Below are 18,429 nucleotides of genomic sequence, written 5' to 3'. Positions count from 1 at the left end.
TAACCTTGCTGTTTGTGTTCTTCTGCTGTCATTTTTTTGCCAACACAACCACAGAGCCAGGGAATGAGGCTAAGTCGCGCTTTGGATCTGCAAATGAAATATTCATGAATAAAATTTGAATATGTTCTGAAAAACGGGCAGATACACCAGTTTTAGGGCTGCTCAGCAAGACTACATTAGTCAAGTCCTCATCAGGATTTAATAAAGTGTTAAATAAGTACCGTGTCCCAAAATAGTTTATAATAAGTAGCTCAACATTGTATTGTGATGTTCAAAACTGAGGGAAAGAGTTTTGAGTTCTAGACGGAGGTATAAAGTTATTGGATGAGTCAGCTCAACTGCGATTTGGTGACTACAAGCACAGTGTTTTGTCATGTTAATAATTCATGTTAAACATTCATGTATTCTCTTAGTCATTTAATATATATTTAATCATTCAAGAAAGTGTAAAAGATTGTAAAGTCTGAAGAAGTTTTCTCAGAAAACTACTTAAGTGCCCTTGGGCAAGTCAGTAAATAACTGGGCACCTAGACATTGTAGTAGACATTGCACAGTCAGACACCTTCAGATAAATTAATGATGAGGTGGACTCTTTAAGAGACACTTTAAATGGCTAATACCAGTAAAAATGGTTTTATATCCTTTTGTTTTTGTTTATCTAATAAGACAATTATTATTATTGCCAACATTGAACTGTATTGCTAATAATCAAGCAAAATGTTCATACTTTTATACTGACTTGAAGGTATTCAGTGCGCTCCAAAATAGTTTGACTATTAATGTCTTGACTCCTGCTGCTACTTACAATCTTGATGTGCATAGGTGTGAAAAAATAAAGGTCACGCTATTACTATTTGGTTCACAAAAGTTAATCTGTAATATTTATCCACTGTAGTGATTTCAAGGGCATGGTAGATTACAGACCAACAGGCTGAGTCATGCTAGCTCAGAAATCCATAAAGTCATCAAACATTCCTCTGAGATTTAGCATAATATAAAAACAAAAGATATTAAAAAGTTATTTTTTTACATTTATTTTACGGAATCTGAAAGAATGCCATTTAATCTAACAACAGAAAGGAATGAATTTAATTTGATTTTAACCCACTCAAACCAAGCTATTCATCAATGTTGCTATTTCTCCCCGTCAGCGGTTCCCAGTTTGTCGGTTTTTATCGGGGGGCTTTCATGTTTTTCCACCTTTGTCATGAAACCTGACAAAGAAAAAAACATTCACAGCCGCGCGTCAAAACAGAACAATGACTCTGCAAACAAAACGAGGACAAGTTCAAAGCATCGCTTTAATCGCATTATAAGTTTTTTTTTACGACTCTAAGCATTTCGATTGTTAAACCGCCATTTCCATTTCTTATCTTTCCGAGGCAGTGTCATCCTGAATTGAATAGCAAAACACAGTCTATTTGATTTCAGACAACCCCAAAACAAATTCGATATCCATGTTTCATTATAGACACAATAGAACTTCACTTCTCTGGACATTTTGTAAAAAAAAAAAAGAAAAGAAAAGAAAGATTAGAAAATCTACAAAGTCCATTACTGAACATGTTCACAAAAAAACGGACAAATCTTTTTTGTGGGCTCCAGGGCCAAGGGAGGCTGGTTATCCTTAACACAGGGGCTTGCCGTGTCTCATGTTCTGGGCACATCTCCGGCCAACGTTGGCCCCCTCCAGGAGCAGGTCGGACAGCCGGTCCAGGCCCACGCAGGTGGTGAGGGGGCTGAACAGGCCGTAGAGACCGCCCAGGGTGATGCTGATGGGCCAGCCGATTATCAGCAGGATCACCAGCCACATGATGCTCCAGAAACATGACCCACAAGTGGCCATCCTAGTCTGGGGGGGGGGGGGGGGGGGGGGGAAGATAGAAAGAAGAAAATGCCTCAAGGACAAAGATTGGCATGCGTATGGACTGGTGTGTTACAGGTGGTGAAGTACAAATCATTTAGTGATTTAGTGGCATCTAGAATTGAGGTTGCGGTTGAAACCAACTGAACTGCATGCCTGGCCACAGCCCAACCAGACCCCCCTCTGAGATGAGAGATTATGAGATTGTGGAGTGGCCCTGTCGTTGATCTGGACATACTGGTCAGGGTTTAACCACGGCAGTCTGAAAGCATCGTAAGCCTGCCTTTTGCAGTGACCACCGTGTTCACATCTGGCCAATGAGATCAACCGGCCACCGACTTAAAAGCCTTAACACCCCCCACCCCCCCGCCCCAAAGAAATTGGATAGTGGATCAAATGTATGAGTTTTGGATACACAGATTTTATTAAGTAATTGTAGTATTTGCGATCTACTAAAATCGATAAACTAAAGATGTCATCTATAAAGTACCTATAGTCTTCAGATAAATCTAAAGAACTGTTTTAAGACTGGATGTCTAGTGTTCCTGATTTGTCACTGACAAATGTGGTAATTTCTCCTTGTGCTGTTCCGATCCTGAATCACAAACACGAGTTTGTCTTGTGCTTTCAGTCACTACTAAACCACAAGGTAATTACGAAATACAGAACACATGGTCCATCAAGATCAGCTATTCCTTCCCTGTGGTAGCCTTCAAGGCGTTTCATACTCAACTACCTTATATCACAATTACATTTGACTTGAAAATTGTCTTCCTTCTACAGGCAACACAAGTATTAAGAGGAAATATACATCTACAAACAAGTAATACTGAAATTCACCAAATATAAACTCCTTATGAAAAAGTAAGGTCAAGAATATTTAGAGATATGACTTCACCAATACATATTTGCTTCCAAAATTTGGAATATAACCGAAAAGTTATTCTGCATGGAATTAGTTCCTCAAACACACACACATATATAAACACTACAGTGAGGGGGTTAGAGTACAGAGCAAAGTAGCTATTAAGCCTAATGAATACCTGCCGTGGGATTAAAAAAGACATGTTCACCTTCAGCGCTGGAAAGTTTCCCAAGAAAGTGAGCAGCGTTTCTTCTCTCCCGTCTGGACAGATTTCCCTTCGGTTCCAAAGTGTCCTACACGGTAGCTCACAGATTGTCCGGCTTCACCACTACCCCAGCAGTTCCAGCCCCCTATTCACAAGCACAACAACAAGGTACCACAGACGGCTGGATTCCTGAGAGGCCAAGCTGTAAGGAAAGAGGCATTTAGCAATTTGGCAGCAAGCATACCACACAAATGATATTACACAATGTGACCGTTTGTGTGACTGCAGTGAAAGTGTGTCATGGGTTTGTGGAAATAGCAGAACTCGTGTGTTAAGGAACACAGAAGCTTCATCGTCAGCCTAGCCTCCTCCTGATCTGAACACACTGTACAAATGAGTGAGTGATCCTTCTCCAGAATCTTGTTTTGTTAGGACAAATCTATAAAATTAATCAATCATCAATTATACAAATCAAGAACTGTGTCAATAATATAAATTGTTTACTTGGAGATTATTGTTAAGGAAAAGCATGATAAAGCCACAATATATTTATGAGACTCTTGTATCTGAAGCAAGTTATGGTCTTTTTGATTCGATACAATGCCAATATTGTGGAGAGATGTGTTTAAGCATCTTGCTGAAGGATGCCTACTGGGGACATTGGGGTTTGAACCCAGAAGTCAACACCCTAAACTAGATTACCCTCCCTGACGCCCTTGCAATTGATATACAAGCCCTCCGAAATAATCCCCCCAGAAATGAGATCCTCCTTAAACACACCATCCACTGTAGGTCTATCACAACAACCAGAACCAGCAGAGAGCGAGATGCCTGTGGACCAGCTCCGACCCGCAACCGGCCTAGGCGCTGCACGGCTGGCCCACTCATACCGGACGTGCTGGGGAGCAGTGGAAGTAGCCGCCTGAGGTACACTGGAACAAGCTGACCTCTGGTGCATGACTACAACCAGAGTTAAAAGTCTGTGTGGCAGCCTGCAGACGGAGGACATATGCAGAGAAATGCCTAGAAGGCCATGTGCTGTGAACCGAGTAATGTTACGTAAAAGGTTGGTGCAATAAAAAACGTCCATGCTGGATTTATTCTTCTTCTTTAAATAATTATATGCATTTTCCACTATGCTTGATAAAACCAACGTGGTACTCTGAAGCCAGTTTTCACCTTCACTTCGGTTCAAGTACACCACAGCCAAGTCAGTATGTGAAGATATGAATATGTCTAAAAGAGAGACGACTGTACATCTTCGTGTGCCAGTTCAAATCCTTCACCGGTATGGTGGCCCCAGGGTTGGCTGACTGACCTATAAAAGCAGCTTAGCCGAGGCGTGTCCCGCGGGCTGCAGACACCAGCCAATCAGATTGTCAGACTCCAGATGTGCTTAACGAGGGGGGCAGGAGGTGGACGAATGGCCTGGATAATCATGACCGGGGAGTTTTACGGAAATCTTTAGAAGACAATGATTATGTAAATATAACGTCTGAAAATAGATCTGAAAGAAGGAGGAAATTACTTGATAAAAATGTAAAAGGCTTGCTGTGTGTGAAAAAACATTGCATTTTATTCAAAAAAACAAAAAGACATAACGTTTACAAAATCAGTTTCAGATAAGAAAAAACCGAGGCTCCTAGTTCGCCAGGGTTACCCCAGAGAGAGAAAGCCCTCCCTATGGCCCCTGCTCCTCTCCACTCTCCTCCCCGTCGCTGTCGCTGTCCCGGCCGGGGTGCTCCGGCATTTTTGGACGCTCCTCTGGTTTCTGGCTTTCCTCTTTTTCTTCGGCCGCAGCCTCTGCTGGTTTTGCCTCAGCGCTCGCAGCCTCCTCTGCATTCTCCTGCTCCATGGGGGTCTCCTTGTCCCCCTCCTTCTCCTTGTCCTTGTCCCCCTCCTTCTCCTTGTCCTTGTCCCCCTCCTTCTCCTTGTCCTCCTTCTCCTCCTCCTCCTGTTCCATAGAGCGGGGCTCCTCAGCCTGGACGACAGGAGCCTGCTTCAGGGTCTGCTTAGGGGGCAGAGCTAGCCTTTGCTGTTGCTGTGGAAATCGCAGAAGAGAGCAAGACATGGTTGAGACAACGACAACCCTTAAGCAACGTAGGGATAAGTGAAAAGAACAAACAAACTATATTCATCCTTGGTCTTCCAAGAGGGTTGACAACATCTTTGTTGTTCTCAACCCACTTTTAGTAGTCACTAAGCCGTCTAAACCCTGTCTAAAAGGAAAAGGAAAATGGGAACTGTGAAAGATTAGGCATGTTATCGGTGCTAAATGTAGACCGAATTTAGACTACCCATTCCCAAATATTGTTTTTCCCCTTCCTTAATCGTGACATCATTCTGTCTCTCGCTGTTGGTAAAGTATCCATGTTCAGACACCTCAGATTGCTTCCTCAGATATACACATCCTTGTTTCCCATTTGCTTTCCCATGCACTGAACTGAAGCGATTTCCTCTCATCTGACATGTTTCCCATGCTGCATTAAAGTTTAAAGGTTGAAGCATTTTCAAAATAGCTACGAGGGAAATAGAGAGAGAGAAAAAAAAACAACTCATCCAGATGCTTGATGTCTTACTGTAACAGAGCAGAGTAAGAGTCTGGGAGGCTTGTTGTGTGTGTTGGATGTGTCTATGTTTGAATCTCTCAAGAGCCCTGGAGTAGAAAACTTGAGTGTTGTGGTTTAGTAGCAGTGGGCTTGATAAACTTGGTAAACTGCTGATCCGACTGTTGCGGTATTCGCAATAATGCCTTTACACTATAATTATTAAAAAAACCTGCTGTGTATATTCTTGGCCATACCCACTTACAGTATACACACTAATTAAGTTGTGGATGTGCATATTCAAGTGTAACCTACATTACAACCAACATCAAATGACTGGAGACATTACCCACGGCCTCCAAAAGTTACTGTTTTACTGTTCATTAGATGCTGAGCTGAAAATAGTGTCATGTGATGCCTTGAGTTTTGACTTCAGTGATTGGCTTCTCTCCAACATGTGCCCAGTTGGTCTGGTTCCTGGTTACCTGTCTCTGCTGCTGCTGCATCATCCTCATGTACATGGTGTACGCCAGGTTGGCCATCTCTGGCATGTCCTTCACGACGTGGTCGGGCTGCTTCGACGCCTCTCTCTGGTGGGGGACAAAAGCAGGGAGGCGGGGGGGGGGGTGCATGAGAGCGTGAGAGAGCTATGGACCGGTAGGGAGGGGGGTCTGAGGCTGACCCCCACACAGGACAGGAGGTGTAGGTCGATGTAAGACAGTCAAATGGTTGAACTGCCACGTTGTCGTAGGTAAATATATATATCCAGGAGTATAGCGGCGCAGTCAAAGACCTCTGCTTCGTGAACCTGTGGGTTGTTTCAGACACTTCCTTGTGTTAAAATGTCCCAAATCATGTGCTTCGGAAACATCTGGCGCAAATGTATCGTCGACGTCACCATTGCTGGCTCTGCTCGGTGGAGAAAATGATAACCGTTCACCCGTTGCCTGTCTGAGTGTAAGCGGTCGTGCGACATTAAACGCTGTGGGATGTTTCGGCGATTTGATATACGAGTGGAATTAAAAAACTAGGGATGCGTCGAATATTAATTCAACTGGTCGGTTGCCTCTGAAATTGAGCAGTAATGTGCTGCTCTCACAGTGGCTCATTGAGCAGGGTGTTAAAACAGGTCTGGGTGGTTTACGGAGCTTCAGAGCTAAACTGTGCTTGAGGTTTTATTGCTGGGGAGGTTATCAAAGAGAGACGTGACACTTTAATCACTTCTGCGATTAGAGGACATCCTTGCTTGTCCAATACCCCCGACAGAGCCGACTGCACCTTGCAAATCGCGTCAGCGTACCTGCATGTATAAAGTGCATGCCCGTACTTGACGTGTTTGCCACCGTTTCAGCGATGTCATTGAGCCTCGCTATGCCCGCGTGTATACAACGGAAGGGCCGTGGGTTTCATTTGGACTGTTCCTAAAGCGAGGGCTAATCAGATTGATGCCGGGGCCCAGAAGAGCTGTCCCCAACAGGGGGAATCCCAGCCCTGGTGCCAGAGGAAGTGTCCGGGCTCTAAGGAAGATAAGAGAGGCGTGGTCTGTGGGCAACCTTTTTTTCCTAAATGCCCATCCCCAACCCCCAGAGATGCTGGCACCGCGGCCAGACTGAATCCGTCTAGCGCCGACCAGGCCTGGCAGGGATTGTTGGTGGGGGGCGCGAGATGCTTTGCCTACTGACCTACGCTGATTAATTATAGCCCTGGCCTGCAGACAGAGCCCCCTATGCAGACTAGGACCGCAGGGTTAGGGGCCAAGTGGGGAATGAAGATTCCATTCAGAATTCAGAGGCAGGATTAGGCTGGGCGTTTTGGCTGTTACCAGTCTGTGGTGGACGGTGGTGGATGCGGATGGTAGGACGTCGGTGTTAGGACACCAACACCCCTGGGATCAGAAAGGGCTGAGGAACACATCACAAGATGCTAAAGGCGTGGTGCAAAAGCATTTCTTTCCAAGGTCTCGCTTTCTCATCGTTCCACATATTACGAACTTTTTCGTTGGCTTGTTGTCCTGGCAAACAAACGAACGTTGTTCAATTCTTTAAGTATATTGTATTTCTTCGAAACATCTGTGGTCAGGTGAGTGAGTCAGTGAGTGAGAGGGCGTTACTTACAGGCTGCTCCTGGTTGTAGTATTCGTGCGGTCGGATGTGCAGCTGTAGCGGGCGGGCGGTCAGCTGATTGAATGCGGGGGTGAGCTCAAAGCAGTTCTGGAACAGGGCGACCCGGCCAAAGACATAGAGGCCCAGCCTGGCTCGGGACATGGCCACCACCAGACGCCTCACATCCCTGTGGACACAGAGAGACCGGGGAGGGGCGGGGGGGGGGCATGGTGATGAATGGCACATCATCCAAATTGAGAGTCTGTTCCTATATAAAGGAAGCTCTACCATTAAAAAAATCGTGAAATACAAAAAATACATACAAAGCCAAATTGGCAAAGTAATGGAATGCATTGAATTCTGCTGCATTTCATTAAGGAGCACGTAGGTAGGTTAGGTATCCCCTTTGAGGATGGCTACAGGTCAATAGTGTACACTGGGACTCAAACCCAAAACCTTTCGGCTGCCAGGCAACCACTACATTATGCTTGCCTTCAAAGATTAAAAAACGGGGTTGGGTTCAGGCATGAGAAGGGAAGGTGAGATGGGTGTCAGCAGAGCGCTGGAGAGGGAAGGGATCAGATAGGGGGAGAAGGCAGGTTGTTGGACGAGCAGAGGGGTTTAGAAGAGGATAAGCTACACCAGGTGAGGGGGAGACATAGAAGAATGGAGGGAGATGGAAAGAGAGAGAGGGGATGGGCTTGAAGGCAGAGATACTGGCTGAGCTTTCTCCCCCCCCCCCCCCCCCCATCTTTTTATTTCTGCAATCCACTAGAATTAAAGTATTAGAGTGAGGAGAGGGGCTGGCTTTTTTGGAAGTCAGGCACATGCTCGGATGGCTGTAACAGGCTAAATGTTTAATAAAATATAGTCATCTGTCCGCGGGCTAGCTCCCGCAGCACAGAGAATCCATTGGGAGTCCTGTACGCCTGGCTTAATCGGACCTGATAGAACCCATTGTTATCCATTGAATCAAATCACTTTAGCCATTCTGGACGGCGGAGGCTAACGCTACAGGCTACCATTTTGAGGTTCAACACGCGGCTGTTATTCTCTGCTCTCATACGTTGACGCTTGTGGTAGTGGGGTAATGGTGTGCAGATAAGAGGGAAGGGGGTGGCTTTGCATGGCTCCTTGCGTCCACGAGTGTTGGGTGAATATAGAATTTTATACAGTGTTTTATACTGTTTTATTGAAAGGGAGATTCAAGGTTTTTCTATTGGCTGTATATTGCTGCCCCACAATATTTCACAGTTTGTTGGGCGTCTTCAACTTGGCTCAAGGAAAGCTGAATATCATGGAGGAACACAAGTGGAAATACTCATCTTTGTCTTATTTAAGCAGCTTTGGGCAAGATTCAAAAACTGTTTTGATGGGGAATCAATTGGCTCAAATTCATGCTTATAACATGCACAGTCTTTCTCCATTGCCCACCAAAATCCAAATATGTAAAATAGCACAAGGACACCGGCAGAGAATGGGCTTAAGAAGACTAATCAATGCAATATGCATAATGTGCACACAAATATGTATAAAATGTGTTCTATTTAAAAAATATGCACAATTATACATCGGGAACATCTGTGAGTGTGTCCTTTAAATATGCTGCTTAACACGATGCATTATAACTAAAAGGGAATTCCAAAGCATAATTACATTGCCAAATAGATATCGCAACAGCAGGCGACCAATGAGCACGGGCTTAAGAAGAAGGGAACCAATCATAACTCTACACCTGTACACATGGCTCTGTTGAGACACTAGGGTCACTCGGGACATGGCAGGGCAAAGTTGATTAACACACATCTATGTCCCTGTGTGTGGGTGTATGTGTGCGTGTGTGCATGTTAATGCATGTGTGCATCCCCAAACACATGGGCATGGATATAAACCCTCGGTGCGTGTCAGCATCACAGGGAAATATTTCTCAATCAAAGAGTGAGGGTCAGCATTTGATACGGTCAGCCGGCTCCCTATTTGGTTGTCAAGGAAGCCGGTTGCCATGGGGAGAAAGGCAGGGGAGGAGTAAAGTATATGGTGTGTTGGGGGATGGGGGGGTTGAGGTGTGCCAACTGGTGAACCACAGTGAGCTGTGTGGATCAGGATTCTTTCCTTATGAATCGCTGTGCTTCCGAAAGCCATTGAAAAATAAATGGGATACAGAGGTTCAATGAATTACAAGGGGTGTTAGTTTCGAAATATCGTAGAATTTAAACAATATGGGGTCTTTTTGCATGCGTTATTATACCCTTGTTATTAATCACATACACCAAAATTGCTCAACGATAGATCACAATGTGTCAAAGTCATTCAGCTCCCAACCACGACAATTTCCCTGCTTGTAAATAAATACAAAAGACTATAAAAACAGAGCGTGACAGATAAACATGACTAGGGGTATGGGAATAGCCAGGAAAGAACGTTAGGAAAGAACAGTGTAAAGATAAGAGCAACAAATACGTATTCTTGTATGAACGATGACAACAAAGCAAAAGCCACAAGCCATCTCGGGCACAGAGGTTGGCCGATAGTACATCGCGAGCTGGCCAAGATGTTTTTAATTTGACGTGAGACAAGATCAAATGAATGATACCGGAGACGAGGGCAGGCAAGGTGCTGTCAACAAGATAAATCACTGCTTTGCGCTGCCCGCTGCACTTTATACACACACACACACACACACACACACACACACACACACACACACCCAAGAAATAGAAACACGCACAAAAATGGAGGTTTCCATGTTTCTTTCTTCCCTTTAAGAACCACTTCTGTGAACAGGCTGGTGTAAAAGGCGGGTTATTAGGATACCAGGGCCATCATTTGCATATGCCTTCACGCAACCGAGACCTTTTGCTACGACCTTTGGGGGGCAGTGATGCTCTGGTGGTGCATCTGTAAAGGAGCCAGTTCCACAAGCAGGGTTCATACATCAAAGCCTGCATAATGGCACAGGCAACTGTACAGTACAGTGCACTGGTCGTTGGGCTCCGGTTTGTCTTATAAAGTTTCAAAGACATTCATCAGCGGAATAAAAGCAGGATGAACACAAAGTCCTCGGAGCCATTGGGAACCTGCTAATCAGCTCTAATGACCAAATAAGGACAGAGGGAAGGCCGGAAGAAAGAGAGGGAATTATAAGAATGGAGGGGAAGAATGGGTTGATTGGGAACATCAAGTACGAAAGAGGAAGACCTGAGGAGGAGGGAGGAGAAGAAAGTCAAGCTGAGCGACGGCGATGGGAAGGTAGGGGTAACGGTACTGTACAGGTACGGGGCTGTTAATAGTCCCTAATAGCTCCGCTCCAAGGTTTGCCTTTGATCCAAACGTGTGTCTTTGTTCGGCGCTCTCACCCCAATCATCGCTCCACAATGGCTTCCCTAAACCTACCCTGTTACCGCAGTCCCACATCAACCCCTCTCCCCCAGACCAATGGTGGCTGAAATTAAACCCTTAAAAACACAAAGAATAAAGAGAGCTCCCATCCCTTTTCAGCCAACTCCACAGTTAGGAAACAGGAATAGGGAACCTGTGATTGGCTGTCTCCTAGGGCCCCAGAGCCCACTCTTCTGTGCTTGTTTCCTCTGGGGATGTGCATCTTAACCAATGTCCCCGTGACGTACGGTATATATTTAGGATCCGTTCGGTTCCTGCAGTGTGTGTGTGTGTGTGTGTGTGTGTGTGTGAGGAACAGGAAGCTGTATCACTTGAAGTGCTTACCTTAGGTGTCCTACAGCTTTGGTGCGGACCAGTGAGAGGATGATGTAGTCATTCTGCTGACCCTGGAATCTGTCCACCGTTGTCACCTACACAAGCACATGCAGATGGATGAATATCCCTTATTTAACACACACAGGCACGCACACACATGCACAGGTGCATGAGCGCACACACGCACAAGCCCCCAGAGGCACATACAGTCAAGCAAACACACACACTATATTAAATATATATACATTACTTCATACATTGCATTTTGTCAATCTATTACATTTAATAATAAACTCATATCTGAAAAAGTCTGAGATTTGCTTGTGTTGCACTGAAGCTTTCGGTTGTCCCTGTTCTCACTAGAGCATACATATTAAGGGGGAAGGCAAGAATATATATAATAAAAGCAAACTAAACTGATCAAATAGCAAGCGGCTAAAAGCCTTGGATCACTATCCCTTCAGCGGAAACAGCTTTGTATGCATCTTTAATGTGGTGATCTGCGCTACACCTCTTAAAAAGCACCGCCTCATTGTGCTTTGGTATGAATTTGTGAGTGAGTGCAGCGATATTCGCATCTCGTGGAAAGTTGGTATGTACAATAAATGTTTCAGCTTAACAGGTTGTCCATTTGGACCCAATGCGAAGAAACCCTTCGTGTTCGTGGTACACACCGTGCCCAGGTACCACGCATCAAAACACCACAGCGACACACAGCCGTGCTACATAAATCACCCCACGGTCATGGCCCTTTTCCACTGGTCTAATGCAGCAGTGGACGCTCATTGGCATACTGCTCCCAGCTGTAGAGGACAGGGCTGGAGAGCTGCAGTGTGAACGCTTTGCATGCGAGAGGCAGCAAGGGACTGGAAGAGAGAACAGAGAAAAAAGATAGAGCAAGAAAAGCGAAGAGGGAGCGGTACAGAGATTGAAAGAGAGTGATGGGTTGGTTCTGCGCAAGTACAGACATATTTATTTTGGACCTCCTGTTGCCATGTAGAACAGGTGCAGCACCGGGGGCAACAGTATGTTGGTTTTGCAGTAGCGTGAGGCGGACGTCTCTCTGCACAAGAATCAAGCAGCACCACCACGCTCAGCATCTGACCTTAAAATTAGCCCCCCAACCCCCCACCCCATCTCTGGTAATGCATGCATGGACATTGGGAGGGATTCAACCAGATGGTGCTGGTTTAGTTAGGAAGAGCACAATGATTTCAGCTACTGGGTGTACACTTTGGAGTAGAAAGACAGAGTCAGAGAGAGACAAATATAGAGAACACAGAGAAGAGACAGACAGACAGGCAGAGACAGACAGCTTGAAGGAGTCAGAGAGAGAAAAGAGAGTTGGGGAGGGAGAGATAGAGAGAGTGTGAGAGAACGGAGACGACGAGGGGCCCAGATAGAGGGGCCCTCAGGGCATAGCGTTTTGCATGGTGTTTAGTTATTTATGTGAAATCTTCCTGCGAGTGAATTGCAGAGGTCATGTCCCAGCAGCAGCAGATGCATGTCTATGGATACAAGATCACCATTTTGAATACAAAGGCACATAGAGAACTTGTGTACTGCGCAAAATGTTATATATGTAGGTAATCCCAAAGATTTGCTCTCATTAAAGCCCGTGCCAGACTAATAGAAGCATTCTACCTTTTCCACTTTGCCCTTTTCTTCTACAAAAGCCTTATTCACCTGGAGCCATCTTGGTTCCATCTGGATCCTAGAGGTAAGCTGGTTTGGGGGAACTGAACGTGTTAGTTCCCCCCAGCTAGCTAGCATTTAGAATCAAGATGGCTGCAAGGTGAAAATGGTCGGTTGCAACTTGGACAATAACGCTCCCTTTGTCAGTGAAGGACCTTGTGATTGAATATTCAACACCTTTCTCTCTTTGTTTCATTTCCAGATCGCAATCCCTTGGTCTGGTTTAGCTTGAACAATGGCTATTACAATTAAGGAAGGATAGGACTCCAATGATCTATATCCTTGTTCCGAAAAGACTATACAAAAGGACATACGCGGTTCAAATTTACTTAAAAAAAAAAAAAAAAAGTCATTACTTTCCACCTTGTTATCTTTTGAAGGGTTGAGGAAGCACGTGGCCTGGTGTGCTGAAACGAGGCATCTAAAGGATCAGTGAACTTGTCTGACAGCGAGAGCAAGTGTGTATGTGCCCAGGGTTCCTGTCATCTCAGCAGGGGTGTTGTTCCCCTGCTACCACTGCTAATTGGGACTCAAGGAGCGGGATACGTTGTCCTTTGAGTGTGACAGAAGATTGGAGAAGGAGGATGATGCAGGTGTTTGAGTGGATTTCCCCATTGATGCATCACCCCCACTCTTTCTTGGACTCGACTTACTATTTATTTACTATTTACACGGACACGAGTTGATTCCTTGTGATAGCAGAAGCGGCTATCTGTTCTTGAACTGAACTCTGTCTCAGCGTTTGCCATGACGCCCTACTACAAACTTTCATACCCTTTATACAGGTGGAAATTGATCATTTGACAGCCATAATGTAATCCACAAAGATGACACTTTTTTACTAACTGCCCATGGGTTGGCTAAGGCTGAAGGGGTGCAGTCGTGTTGGGTTGGTGGGCTTATGCCACCTTCATCTCAGGTATATCCTTATCACGCTGTCCTGTTCACCACGAGTATATTGCAATATATCTGCACAAAAAAAAGATAACAGTCTATACGAACAGTTTAGAAATAAGCTGAGATCTAACAGCACTATTTAGTGATTAAGCTTTGATCCAAAGCGACTTACATCAAACATTACTGAGCAGGGAAGGGGTTTAGGCATCAGGCTCAATGAGGCCTGCAGGAAGACATGAGATTGGGGTTTCCAACCCAGAACCTTGCGGCTGCGAGTCAGACGACCCTGTCGCCATGAGGCTAGCCGCCTCCATACATTTTCACACTAACGCTGCTTGACTTAGTTCTTATGCTGAAATAAGAAGTCATTCATTTTATCACGCTCACTTCCGATTCTATCAGTCAAAGTAATTAACCCACGACCCCCCCCCCCCCCCGACGAGCTCCCTATGGAGACTTGATTAACAGGGTGCTTGGCTTCCGATTTGAGCCATAAGGTTAACCATCTCTCCAACTCGTTCTCTCTGGTTCTGGAAGGCTCTTAGAGGGAGTTCTCTCCACCCTCCCCTGATCCTACCAGTGGGAGGGGAGCAACGTGTCTGCTGCGTGTTGCAAGAGGAGGAACCTGTCCATAAGTCTGTGTGGTGGTTTTTCCGTTGGATGCACTGCATACTGTATCTCTCTGGTTGACACATTTTGGAAGATGTTGGTCATGATAAAACAATGACATAATGAATTTAACCAAATGTATTTTATTGGAATAGATAATACTCCACACTCACACTTCCAGCTCATATGTGTCTTACCTGTATACACAAGAGTGTGGAACTGGAGGAGGAGCATATCAGAGGATCAGAGGTTTGGCGGTAAATGTGGGGAGACTGCAGACACTGAGGTCTGTAGATGTTGTTTGTGTGTCTTTCATTCTCCTGCTACACTTGCCTGTCTAAAAGCTTCAAACAGCACAGGGGGGAGTTAGCATAGCTCCTTGACAGGATGCAACACATGCACAACTCTCATGAGGTGTTAGGAATTTGTTTGTGTGTGACTGTTAGTGTGTGTTCGTTAGTGTTGTGTAGTTTCATGCGTTCTTCAAACACATACATGTTGGACATGTGTATTATGTTGTCTGTTTGTGTAGCTCTTTGAGTGACATGCTTGTGTGTGGGTATTTGTGTTTGTCTTCAAGTGATATCCTTCTAAAATATGATGTGATGACAACACCCGTTTCGCGAGTTTATTTTCTTTCATTGATGAGGCCACCAGGACATAGTTATGAACATGACGCACATAACATCATGTTAATTACCAACAACTTTACGATAAGAAATAGAAAACGCTCACGTGCCTCTCTCCGTTTCATTCTTATTTCCTTACAAACACAAGGCTCAGCTACTCCCAACTCTTTGCTTGACTTTCGACGCCCGCTTACCTTGTTGGGCTGACCGAAGAAGGGGTTACCGGCACAGCGCTGGTTGATGACATCCCTGATCAGGTGCTTCTGCCCGTTGTAGGTGGTGAGCACGCTGATGCGGTCGGCGGGGTAGCCCAGCAGGCGCAGGTACATGAAGAGGGCCACCGTGTACTCCGCCTCTGCCAGGTTCTGTAGACCGGGGGACAAAGGAAGACGTCGGGGGAGACGTGTCGCTACGGTAGGTGGTTACGGGTCATGTAAAGTAGGGGAGATCGGGAGCAGTGCTTCTTCTCTGAGATGGTGATGTGTGTGGGTGTGCGTGCTGCAGTTTAATCCGGTTCTATATTGGAATTGGTTACCAAGTTAGATTGGTATTTACCTCGGTCTTTCAGATATGCATAAAATGAGTTGATTAGAATGGTGCCTTTTTGGAATGATTCAAAGGTCCTGTCCAACGCACAGCAAATTGTACTTTTCAAATGTCCTTTGTGAGAAGTCTGAATAGTTTTTCAAATTGCGGAAGGGCTTCTGTCTGCATTGTAGCATTGAAGTAATTAAATGATAGGGAACCACATTTGGCGCCAAGAGAGCTCCTTTTACAATTTGTGGGAACTTAAAAGGGTTTGTACAAAAAAAGTTCTGCTCATGCTTTTAGAGAAATACTGCAGGGAAAGTGGGAGTAATAAGCCCCTTTGTTGGTTCTTGTGTGGACGTAATACCTATACAGTATTATTCTAAGCTTGTTGGACCATGCCTGAACCTCAGGGTGGCTTCAGCAGCCATTCAAATGCATTGGTAGGGTTGGGCCGCCACTGCTTGGTTGAGCGTTTAAACACACACAAACACACAAGGAACAAATAACCCAACACATACAAACAACCCAGTCATGTTCGCCAGCTGCACACCAAGGCCAGCTGTGCACCAAGTCCTGTTTTCCCTGCTGGCGTCCTAATCCCCTAATGGCACAGTCTAATTTTCACCTTCCAACAGGCTGAACCCAAACATTGACTTACTCTCTCGACAAAGCCTGCGCCCCCTTAGTCAAGGGTTTCTTATCCAGATATTGGCTCAACAACACAATGGAAACTCCCTCTTTTTTGTTGCATAGCTGGGAAACAGTTTCTCATTTTAGGTAAGGAGAATGACGTAAAGGCCTATTGAAAAGCTGGTTAAGCTTTGACATTTTTCCAGTGATTTTTATGAAGGAAAGATTTGCAATGAGCTGATTTTCAAACGGTTTCAAACGATTAGGTCTTGCAAACCGTTTCATCACTACATTCTTCGGCAGTATTTTGTCCCTTTAATTTATGCATCAATGATCAGAAATTATCTTGTGACGGATTTCAAAGTAACAGGGGTGCCAAATCTCATTACATCATTATTTTTACAGTAATTTTAATTTCAAAAGGGTTGATTAAAATACGATTGAATCACATATTTGGTGAATCATCCTTTACAAACATCCTGTCATCTATACTTACATGATAATATAAAAGCAAGGGTAGGCAATTTTGAGACCCCAGCCAGGGTGAGCTAGATATTAAAAGTATCCAACCGAAAAAGGTGGATCCTAACTCAACCCCTCCTCTTACACCCGGTCAACATAGCGGAGATATAATTTGACCTCTGCCCCCTTCAATCTTTTTTTCCTAAAACCCCCAAAACATTATGCATTATTCACATAGTTTCAATTAAGGCCCACGCCACAGCGTCTCATTTGGGCTTTAGAATAATTCATGGGCCGTGGTCAACAGACCCAGAGCCAGCCACATCAGAGGACACATCAAAACCACACTCGCCTTTGTTCCTACGGCCCTCAATTACCTGGTGCAATAAACCCCCCACAGAAAACCCCCTAAACATAGCCATGATTACCAGCGCCGATTTCTGGACCTCAATACAGAAGAGAAGCTGTTGTGACTGCCTCTGTGTAAGATATAAAATACTGGGAGGAAACACAAAGACACACACAGATCTATGTGTGAGTATCATACTACCATCTACATGATTTGGCACTGCCGCCATTTCAGCGGCGTCTGTCCCGCGACTCTGTTTAACATGGACGCGATCAATGCCCCGGCAACCCCGGGAGAACCCTGGTAACCATGACAACCGACAGATCAGGCCCAGGCTCGGTGCCTGCTCCTCTGGATGCTGCTAAGGCTTAATGACCCCGGGCAACGTGTCGCGGTCTGCGGGGACAGAGAGTGTCAAAGAGGAGCGAGTGAGAGGAGAACCGAGGCTGACAAAGAGCAAAAGTGTGTGTGCGTGTATGGGGGGGGAGAGAGAGAGAGAGAGAGAGAGAGAGAGAGGCTCTGGGGGTATCTCTGTCCACACTTACTCTCTCAGAGTGAAGTTAATGCTTTGCAAAATGGAGGATGGAAGAGGCAGGGGTGATACTGCACATTTTTGTCTGTTGCGTGGTTTAATAATTTAGATTAATAAACAAATAGTTATATTGGTATTGAATGAGAAGACATGGTCTAAGAGAATCATGATTCCTTAAGCACCATTCAGGGAGGGGCTTACAGTGTGCTGTTCACAGTGGAGAGAGAGGGGGTGTAAAATGAGTTCTGGCAAATGAGCCATAGATGGCCACTGGTCGACTCCTGTTGCTAGTGGCCAATGAAGTGTCTTGATTTATTCTTGGGGGCTAATAGCACTAGCCAAGGTGGGTGTATATATGTGTGTTCTGTTGATGTTGTGTGCATGTGGGGTAATGTGAATGCATGGAGAGGTCATGGGAGTATTTGTACAGCTGTGATAGAATTCACTGGCGGCGATTGCATCTGACGTGTCCAATTTACCTCCCTGGATTCCTTAAAAAGTGTGTGTGTTGGTGTGTGGGCTTTTGTATCTGTGGGTTTTAAGATAAGTGTGTATGTGTTGGTGTGTTTGAATAAGCCTACGTGTGTGTACTGTTGGGGAACATTTGAATGATGCCGGCCCCTTGAGGAACTGAAAATGGCAACAGGCAAATGGAGAGTGGTTAATGTGATCTTTTTTGTCGACACAAACGCACACACACACACACACACACACACACACACACACACACACAGTATTTGAGAACACCAAGTCACTGGGGAATGAGAGATCCCTATGCTAGTGTTCAAGCAGTACTGTG

The 18,429-nt window shown here is 45.2% G+C and overlaps 1 protein-coding gene across 1 annotated transcript in view; it reads right to left on the bottom strand.

Moving 5' to 3' along the window:
- Positions 1 to 4,486: 4,486 nt before the first annotated feature.
- Positions 4,487 to 18,429, bottom strand: part of aqr (aquarius intron-binding spliceosomal factor) — a 52,702-nt gene continuing 38,759 nt past the window's right edge. Inside the window, exons 32-36 of the mRNA XM_079751800.1 lie at positions 15,321 to 15,491; positions 11,306 to 11,391; positions 7,595 to 7,769; positions 5,966 to 6,070; positions 4,487 to 4,975 (exon numbers count right to left, since the gene is read on the bottom strand). Coding sequence (XP_079607926.1) covers positions 4,616 to 4,975; positions 5,966 to 6,070; positions 7,595 to 7,769; positions 11,306 to 11,391; positions 15,321 to 15,491 — 897 coding nt within the window. The 3' untranslated portion in view covers positions 4,487 to 4,615. The remainder of the gene's footprint in view (positions 4,976 to 5,965; positions 6,071 to 7,594; positions 7,770 to 11,305; positions 11,392 to 15,320; positions 15,492 to 18,429) is intronic.

This window comes from Pollachius pollachius (genome assembly GCF_949987615.1).
Source record: "Pollachius pollachius genome assembly, chromosome: 15".
In the NCBI taxonomy this organism is placed as follows: Eukaryota; Metazoa; Chordata; class Actinopteri; order Gadiformes; family Gadidae; genus Pollachius; species Pollachius pollachius.
This window is presented reverse-complemented; position numbering and strand designations above follow the sequence as displayed.